Source organism: Physella acuta, unplaced genomic scaffold, assembly GCF_028476545.2.
Source record: "Physella acuta isolate Inbredline_101_S28 unplaced genomic scaffold, ASM2847654v3 ptg000685l, whole genome shotgun sequence".
Lineage (NCBI taxonomy): Eukaryota > Metazoa > Mollusca > Gastropoda > Physidae > Physella > Physella acuta.
The window spans coordinates 32,804-42,500 of record NW_026732204.1 but is presented as its reverse complement, the minus strand read 5'-3'; the positions used below and the strand labels follow the sequence as shown (position 1 = coordinate 42,500).

At 35.0% G+C, this 9,697-nt stretch overlaps 1 protein-coding gene across 1 annotated transcript; it reads left to right on the top strand.

Annotated features, from left to right (window-relative positions):
* Positions 1–214: 214 nt before the first annotated feature.
* On the top strand, positions 215–1,999 carry LOC131949277 (uncharacterized). The gene has a single exon (XM_059311094.1). It carries the CDS (start codon positions 215–217, stop codon positions 1,997–1,999), a length of 1,785 nt encoding a protein of 594 aa, XP_059167077.1.
* Positions 2,000–9,697: the final 7,698 nt, after the last annotated feature.

Below are 9,697 nucleotides of genomic sequence, written 5' to 3'. Positions count from 1 at the left end.
CCAACAAGAGAAGAACGATGATATGTTTTCTAATTTTAAACCAGAGCGCGCCCGATCCCTTCCTTGTAAATTGTCTAAAACTATCAACCAGTACATGGCATGTTGCACCAGTGAGCTGCAAGCTCTTAACCTCCAGCCGGTTAATGAGTCGAATCTGACATTAGGTGAAAAGCAGGCATTAAATCGATTGCGTAGAAGAAAAGACATAGTAATAATGCCCGCTGAAAAAGGTGGAGGTATATTTGTTTGGAAAAGAGAATTGTATGTCAAGAAATGTTACAGGCATCTTGCAGATCCCGCAATCTATTCTTTGAAGAAAACAGATCATACTTTAACAACTAATTCTAAGGTGTTTAAAGGTATAAAAGAACTTATCCAGTTAAATTTACTGCCTGAATCAGCTCGAAATCTACACCTGTTTGACAGTGATTTGGGGGAATCGGTTTTTTACTTGTTAACCAAAAATCCTGATGCACCAGGCAGACCTTTAGTTTCATCCAATTCCTGCCCTACTGAACACATCGCTTCAGTCTTAGATGGCATCTTCAAAACTGTGGTTGCTTCTCTCCCTTCTTTTATTAAAGATACCGATCATGCCATTGAGAAGTTAAACTTAATTTCGTTTCGTCCAACTAAACCTATGCGTATTTTTAGACTTGATGCGTGTTCCTTGTATACCTCTATCCCTCACAAGGATGGACTAGAAGCAGTTAAACATTATTTTACTAAAACCCCTCACCATAAGCTTAGTACTGACACAATAGTTCGGTTAACTGAACTTGTACTCACTTGTAACTCTCTAGAATTCGACGGTAATTTCTACGAGCAAATTAAAGGCGTGCCACTAGGGAGTAAGATGAGTGATAGTTACGTTAGCATTTTCATGGGCTATCTCGAGGAGAGAATCAATAAGAACTATAAAGGAAATTTACCAAAGTTTTATTTTAGATGTAATGCGGATGGGATAGGATACATGGAAAAGACTGATCTCGAGAAATATATTACATTTTGCAAGTCTTTTTATGCTGACATTAAGTTGGAATATAAAATATCCAATTCACGTGTGAACTTCCTTGACTTACGGGTCAGTGTACATAATGATGCACCTTTCATAAGAACTGAAATTGTATTTGACCCCAACTCATTTGATTATTTGCTATATACGTCATCTCACCCAAAAGCTTATAAAGAAGAAATTCTGCAGTCCCAATTATCACAACTTCGACGTGCTTGTACAAACGATAATGACTTCTCGATGAAAGCACAAGAGATGTTTGGGTTTTTCAGGCAATGTCTTTACCCTGAACTTCAATTTAAAAAAGCACTAAAACATGTATCTCGCTTTTCCAGAGATTCGTATTTCTTACGGGGATCGAAGACAACAACTGAGAGATTGAAACTTTTTCTACCGTATCACCCGCACAGCAAATCAGTGAAAGATATCTTACTTCGTAATTTTAATATTTTATCTTCTGATCCAGACTTCGGTAGTCTTTTCAAAAACCTACCTGAAGTTATTTATAAGCCTAACCCTAGCCTGTGGGACATACTTGTTCACAAGAGACTCCCAAGTCTTTCCCCGCCTGGAACTAGCCCTTGTAAAATAAAGAACTGTAAACTCTGCCAGTACACGTTTGAAACAAACTCCATACGATTTCCTGGTGGCGCCATGCGTGTGCGTGAACACTTCACCTGTCTCTCTCGCGGTGTCGTGTATGTGATCAAATGTAAACTTTGTCATGAGTGTTATATTGGTCAGACTGGCGTGAAGCTGTCTCAAAGAGCTGGCCAACATATAACATCTATAAGAAAGAAAACTAAATGCCCAGTCGCTGTCCATTTTAATGCGCCTGACCATAGACGGCTGGAAGATTTCAGTATAACCGCTGTTAGGTCGTGTAGGAATACTGAGGAAAGAAAAAAATTAGAAAACCGCTTGATTTATAAATATGACCCACTTGGACCTAAAGGAATGAACAAAATATTTTCGTTATTATGAAAATTCTCATAACGATACTTCGATCGCAAAGTCTTAGACAAGCGTTTTTGAAGATACCAGTCCAACATCGAAGAAAGTAAACATACCTTAGCCATATCTATATACTGAAATTGGTCATCACAAGCCACATATTACGAAGTAAAATGAAATATTTTCAAGAGTACAAGGTAGATGCAATGACCAATTTAATTTCTCATTTATTTAATTGTTTCTTCGTTATGACATGATTTTTCAAACAATAAAAAAAAAAAAGAATGCGTCCTACTCCAACATTTTTATCTAGTTCCCCTGTGTCATCCGGCCATCTTTTTTGCCTTCCTCGTCTTCTCCCCCCATGCACCGTGCCTTGTGAGTCTACGATAAGTCATTTAATTGTGTCACTATTTGACCAATTTAAAATGACAATGCTAGGCGAACCTTCAAAATTATATATCATACAGGTGACTTTTACCCGGTCCGCATCATTTGTTTTATGATCCATGTATGAAATCCCCAGAGTCTGAAACTAAAGCTATATACGATACATTTTTACTATCAGTAATTTTATTGAAAGCAATACTGTTACTCAGCAGATTTGGTGTTTTTTTGTCCTTAAAAGCCAAATGATGTTTAGGTTAAGGTATTAAGTGTTTTAAATAGGTTCCTAAAATAAAGTATAGGCGTCTCGTCGAATAGCTCTAAATAACAAGATGACCCGGTAATATGGGTAGTTTTAGGTCATATCGACCTATACTGCAGAGGTGAAAAACTAGCACAGCAACGGTTCTCAATACAAATACAAATACTGTATTGCCAGCAGATACCGGATGGGCAGCTACATTCTAAACAGTTGCTGAAACAATTATTTGAAATTAATGTTTTTTATAATAGTTTACTGTATATTGTTTTTTCTAATTGTTATCTGTATATGCTATATTTTGTTCGTGTCTATTTCACAAACCACACTTGTTTAATTACTGATTTTGTTATTTTGTAAATTGTAAGATTAATTTTATTAAATGCTGTATGCACATTTTTTATATTTACTCCTGATTTCTGTTATTTGACTGTTTAAAACTGTTGTTGTTTTTTTTTTTAAATTATTTTTTGGAAATGTATTTTTACTGCTGTTTTTATTAAGAACATATTAAATTTTAATTGATAACTAATGAAGGAAAAGATAAAAGTAATCTCCCATTGCTTAAAAATTAATGGATTTTCAAATTTATTATCAAAGTGTTTAGCTTTTAATCCTACTGTTTTGATACATTTTTAATGTTATATGTCACAAGTGATGAAATTTAAAAAATATTACATTCATGTACAATAATATTAATGTTTTTTTTTCAGTTATCTTAACACCACTACCACTGTATTGCGTTAACGATATTTTATTAGGCTTAGGTTTAAGTTTAAGACTAGGACTAAGTGCTTTTTTAAATTATATTACTGTCATAAACTACTTACTGCTATTTTTAAAAAGTGCTTTTTAAATAATAACTTACTGCTATTTTCACAAAGTGCTTGTACTTTTTATTTGCATGTTAAAATAAAGTGTAATTTTTCATTAGATAATGAGTTTTGTCTGATTGGCGCTTCTACTTGATGAGGACAAATATATTACATCTGTCCTGCAATATTACAAAAAAAAATCAACAAAGAGGTAGTGAACTTTCTCTTATATTCTTATATAAAAAAATAAAAGGGACAGCACTCTCGGTGCAGTTGTGCAGTATAAATGATTTTACAAGCTTTTATTTAACTTGCTTCCTGGTTCTTTTGTCTCTCGTGCTTTTGTCTGTCATCATGGGTCGAAACTGGTGCGCAAATGGTTTTCGGTCAAATTTTATTCGTATAAATTTTATATAACAGTATTTGGGAAGGCACTTTCAGTGCAATCGGGCTAGACAAATGCTTTTTTTAATTTATTTTTTTAGATAATTAATTTTTTTTAAATCAGAAAAGAATGGAGTGGAAAAAATTATAGCGTACCAAAGGAACGCGAATGATGTGTGTATAATATAGCGGAAAATTAGTACTCCGTAAAATGACATTGATTAATTTGAAAAAAAGGAATTAAGCATTTAATTAATCACATTTGATCTGAAAGTGCATTGTCGTCGAGTCTTGACTTACGTGAAAGTTCTAAAGAAATCGGTCTTGTAAAAGTGCTCTTTTTTAGAAATCAGAAAAAGTGTAAAGTACTACTTCCGGTCAACGGAAATTACTCAAAATTTGATTGAATTAAAAGTTAGGTCAGGAAACTGAACAGGAACTCAAAATTAAACTGAAACTTTAGCGGGAGACGGAATTTGACTAAAACGGAAATTTAGAACAAACTGAAAATTAACCGAAGTCGCAACCATTTTTAGGGATTTAATTGAAAACGGAACTTTATTCTTAACCGGTATTTTAACCTGATCCCGAAATTTAACCTGAAATAAAAAACCTAATATCACTAACTTTAATTCTGATGCTTAAGCTTACTATATAAATCTATATTACTTTTCCTGTATATTTTTTATATATCTAAATACAGTTCTAAAATTAGACAATTAAATTAGGCGTTTAAGTTTTTGTCTCTATTTACAATGACGTCATTATTATTGTGTATCGTTTTCGGCATTCGATTTTTAATTCTATTTTGTATTTAACAATCAACGACGCCATTATTTATTGTTTATAGACTCTAAATCTAGAAATTGCCTCAATATTGTATCTTGTAACCTTGATCTACATGTAGTTATTGTACATACCCCTAAACATTGCACCTAAGCTAACCCTTGACACTCAGAGTTCAAGTTATGATAAAGTTATGTTTTCAATAAAATTTCGTTTTCTATTAAATTTCCCTTTCCGCCTAAAATCCCTTTCCGGATTTACGGATCCAGTTAAAATGCCGATTCAACATAAATTTTGTTTTTCAATGAAATTTCGTTTCCAATTGCATTTACGTTTCTTCCTACATTTCCGAATCCGGTAAAATGCCGATTTCTAATAATGTTCCATTTTCAATAAAATTTCGTTTCCGCCTAAATTTCCGTATCCGGCTAAATTTACGGATCCGGTAAAAATGCTGATTCAGGTTAAATGTCCTTTTTCACTGAAATTTCGTTTCCGGTTAAATTTCCATTTCTGCCTAAATTTCCCCATCCGGTTAAATTTCCAGATCTGGTTTAAATTTAGCTTTAGGTTTAGGTTGAGGGTAAGGTGGGGATTTGGATTATAGTTTCGGTAACCGAAAGTAGAACTTAATCTACTTTCGATTTTTCAAAAGCCGATAATTTGAGTACTGTTTCTGATAGATAAATGAAATTTCTCGTATAGGCAAAAGATCAAATTCTCTGTCTTCTATTAAATTTTGAGGTATATCCGTTTACCGGAAGTAGTACTATACGATATTTCTGATTTCTCGAAAAAAAACGCTTAGGAATTTATAAAGTACTAATGTTCCACAATATTATACACACCTTGTTTGCTGTTCACTTGGTGCGCAATTTTTTTATATAACGTAAATTACTACTTCCAGTCAACGGAAATTACTCAAAATTAAATAGAAGGCAGAAAATTAGATCTTTTACTAACAAGTGAAATTTCGTTTATCGATCTGAAACAGTTCTTAAGTTATAGGCTTTTGAAAAAAACAAAAGTATAATAAGTTCCAATTCCAGTTACAGGAAATCGCTGAAAAGTTGATACAGAACTACAAATTTGATATAATAATTATGTATGAAATTTCATCAAGTTATCATGTTCACAGACATACACACATACACACACACATGCATACATACATATACACACACAGATCTACGGACAAAGATACAAAACTATCTTTTTCCGGCTTAGGGTGGTGTAAAACGTTCTCGATTTCGATTTTTTGCCCGATTATAATACTTAATATATTCTTCGTAACCGAGAAAGTAAAACAAAAGCCTGCCTGAAATGAACACAAACAGGTTTATTCGTTTCAGAGCATGCAGAGGCGCAGCGACCCTTTCCGGGGACAAACTTTTCGATTTGCACCCCCCCCCCCCCCTCGAGATTTCGATTTGCACCCCCCCCTCAAACTTTGGATTTGCACCCCCCTCGAGATTTTGATTTGCACCCCCCCCCCTCAAACTTTTGATTTACACCACCCTCAACCTTTCAATTTATCTTTCCAACCCATTTTGGCGCCCCCTAAGGTCGGCGCCCGGGGACATATGTCCCCCCCCCCCTCGCTACGCTACTGAGATCATGAGTCGGTTGGTGACGTGTGGGTGTGTGCGTCCGATACGTGCCATGTGTGTTTGCGCGAGTGTGTGTGCATGTGTATGAGTGCACAAATAACTTCAATTGATTATACGGTCGGAACAGTATAATGCATTCCGCAAGGAGAAAATCATTGATTTTCTCCTTGCGTGAATAAGTAGAAACACGATGGATAATAGCCAAATCAATGGCGGTCGCAATGTGTCGCATTCGGTCGCATTAGTATAGATAGGGGTATGTCACATTTCGTTGCAGTATTAGCAAATTTAAAGGCGAAATGTTTTCAGAATCAAAATAGGTAGGCCCCTACAAACAGTTCAGCTTAAATCTAAATAATTTATAGTTTTGCTTATTCGTTTTCTTAAATTCTTAAAATTGGTAAGACATTTGGATATCTACTTACTAAATAACAAATGTAACGGATTCATGAAAATGGATAGCGTTGTAAGTAGCAGTTGGATAGTAAAACAATTTTAGAAAAATAGTCCTTCGTTTAAAAATAATTTTTCAAGAATTTATTTTGAACATGTTACTATAAAGTGCTATATTATGTCAATGTTAATCTATCTATCTATCTATCTAATACTACTAAAAGTCAACTTTGTTTACATGTTTGAATATTTATTTGTTTGTTGTCTAGTTGAATACTGTAGATGATCTACGCTATATGGAGAACTGTAAAATAGAGTGTAGGTATAGAACAATTTTTGTTTTCAGACAGACTGTTAATCACAAATTTATTTAAAGACGCTAATTAATTTATTGATTTATTCATAGGTAGATTAACCACAGTAATTTTAAAGTTTTAGAACAATGGCTTTCTTTGACTGAATAATGACGTCACAAGTTTTGTTTACTTTTTAGTACAAAAACAAGGCGGCTTCCGTCATTGACTTTGTGGCCCATTCAAAAGTTTAACGCGTTCTAAAGCTAATTTTCTGTCGGCTATGACTTTAACAATACGTCCGTTTGCTGTTTTTATTACGTTCCAACACTTATATAAATTTTCAACTGTCTTTTTCATGTAGTTTTACAATAAATTCCTCTAGCTCTACAATCTGTCCAAAAAAGTTATTTATAGATCTAAAAAAATCAGGTGGCCAAGCAAGTTATTTATAGATCTAGATCTAGAATCTAGGTCAAACCAAAGATTAATTAGATACATACCAAAGATTAATTAGATAAAAATACAATCCATATACTTGATATAAATCTGTGTAATTCTTCTATCTAGATCTAGATCTATCTAGCTAGAATAGGTCTAGAGTCTAGTCTAATGATTAGATCTAGATCTAGTTCTAGCAAGAGTTACGCAAAAACTAGACTTAAGACTTAAGCAAACGAGTCGTAGAATCTAGATGTAGATAATTTCAGACCTTCATTATTTTATATAAATCTTTGTTTAGCTATGTAATTGGCTAATTTAAGATAAAATTTAATTTGAAAGTTACTACTACTAGACTTAGATCTAGATCTATGCGCGTAAATCAAATTGCATAAGGAGACTCAAAGTATTAAACTATAGTATAAAAAAAATCTGTGACGTCACGAGTTAAATAGCTAAGTTGATAGTGTAATCGGCTTTCAGGCGGGTGGCACGGGTTCTAGACCAATACGACAATGTTAAAAAAAAATCCATTTTTTATTTTTTATTTTTTAGACGTGAATGATAAAGTTGCCTATCTGAACTTGGCGGGATACAGAGCAGATGAAGTAGAGTTCATCTATTTCTTTGTCCTAAGCATATGAAGGGATAGTGCGGACAGAGACATGCTCGGCTGGAATCGGTTTTTTTAACGATAAAAACATGTTGTCTGAGACTGGGCAGGTGAAGTAGAGTTGAGTAGGTCACCTGTGACGTCAGTATATGAAGGGATAGTCCAAAATCGGTGTTTTCGGTGTTTTTAAAAGATAAAAATCATCTTTTTGAATGTGGGGTCTGGCTTTTTGTGACGATAAGTGACAGACGTGATGTTTTTTTAGCGCAATTTCCATACTGGACAATTGCGATTATTAACTCGTTATTTCTGGATGGATGGATGGATGTGCGCAGCTTTAAGTCGTATCTCCTCCTCGACGAAGCAATATCGAGGACTAGTTCCAAAAGCAAATATGTTAAGCAAGTTCCGAGCATGAACATAGGCCAAAAACATTCCCGGAATTCCTTCCTGGATTTCCCGGAAAAGCCAAAAAACCTCGAAAACATGCAGTTTTTGCTCCACATCTCGGCAACCAGACCACTTAGCGACTTGAAACATTTACCAATTGATTCCTGCCATAATTTAGACCAATATTGCCGAAGAAAGTTTTCAAAAATATCCTTTCGTTCGGTCACAAAAAATTAATTAAGAACATTTAAACTGAGCATCGTGTAGGCCTAGGATGATATTTACTACTTTTTTAAACTGAGCATCGTGTAGGCTTTTTTCCCCCTTTGATGCGTAGCTGGACGCGTTCTGCGGTACACGCTGCCATTGGCCTGACTCGCGCAGATCTCGCGAGGGGGCGGGGACTAGCTCTGCTTGTGTGGAGAGAAACGAAAAGGGGTGCAAACAAATGAAACATCTACGGGTGATTCGTTCGGTCACAAAAAAATAAATTAAGGAAATTGCGCTTAAATTGTCACTAGACTTTTTATTAACTTGTTTTATGGATGACCCTCGAAACCCAGTGTTATCCAAGGGATGACGGGTAGTCTAGTTTTAATTAGAAATCGACACAGAACTAGTAATCTAGCGACAGTCCCGTCCCGTCTCTTACCCATTACCCATAGTGCAATGGCGGAGCTAAGGTACTGTCATCTTCACCTACTTCCGTCCAGTCTCTTACCCATTACCCAGATATTGGACTGCGGGGTCCAGCGGTAGAGTGCATGATAGCTAAACCATACGTCTCGAGTTCGGTTCACGAGCTTGAGTCCGTAAGACGTTCACACGTTTACACTACTCGCATAGGTACCTGATTTAAAATTACTTATACGAGCCGACCCGTGGTGTATCATACGCCGCTATTTAGTTGTTGTTTTTTCTACTTTTCAGTAATTCATAATTTGTGCCACTGAAAATATGTGCTTTAAAACGGCTCTATGATTGTAAAATGTAAACATTTAGAGTGAACTACAGCTCACCAGACCATGAAGGGGTGGGGGGGGGAGGGCTTCTGGTATGAAAGACTACTCAGGAACTATATTATAAAGGAGTAGAAGGGGATAGCAACAGGACCAATGCCCAACATTTTGTTTAAAAATAAGTTTCTTTTTAAAATGTATTTAGAGCCCATTTGATTGCAATAATTTTAACAATGAAGCTATTGAAAAGTTTGTTATGACAGTACTACACTAAACGGATTAAAACATTATGACCTTCCTATCCATTTCAGCCTCCCTCTATAGAAGTATGATGTCAGTTATCGATTACTTCTTTGGCCTACATGGCCCAAAAATGTGTTTTTATCAATACGAGCCGA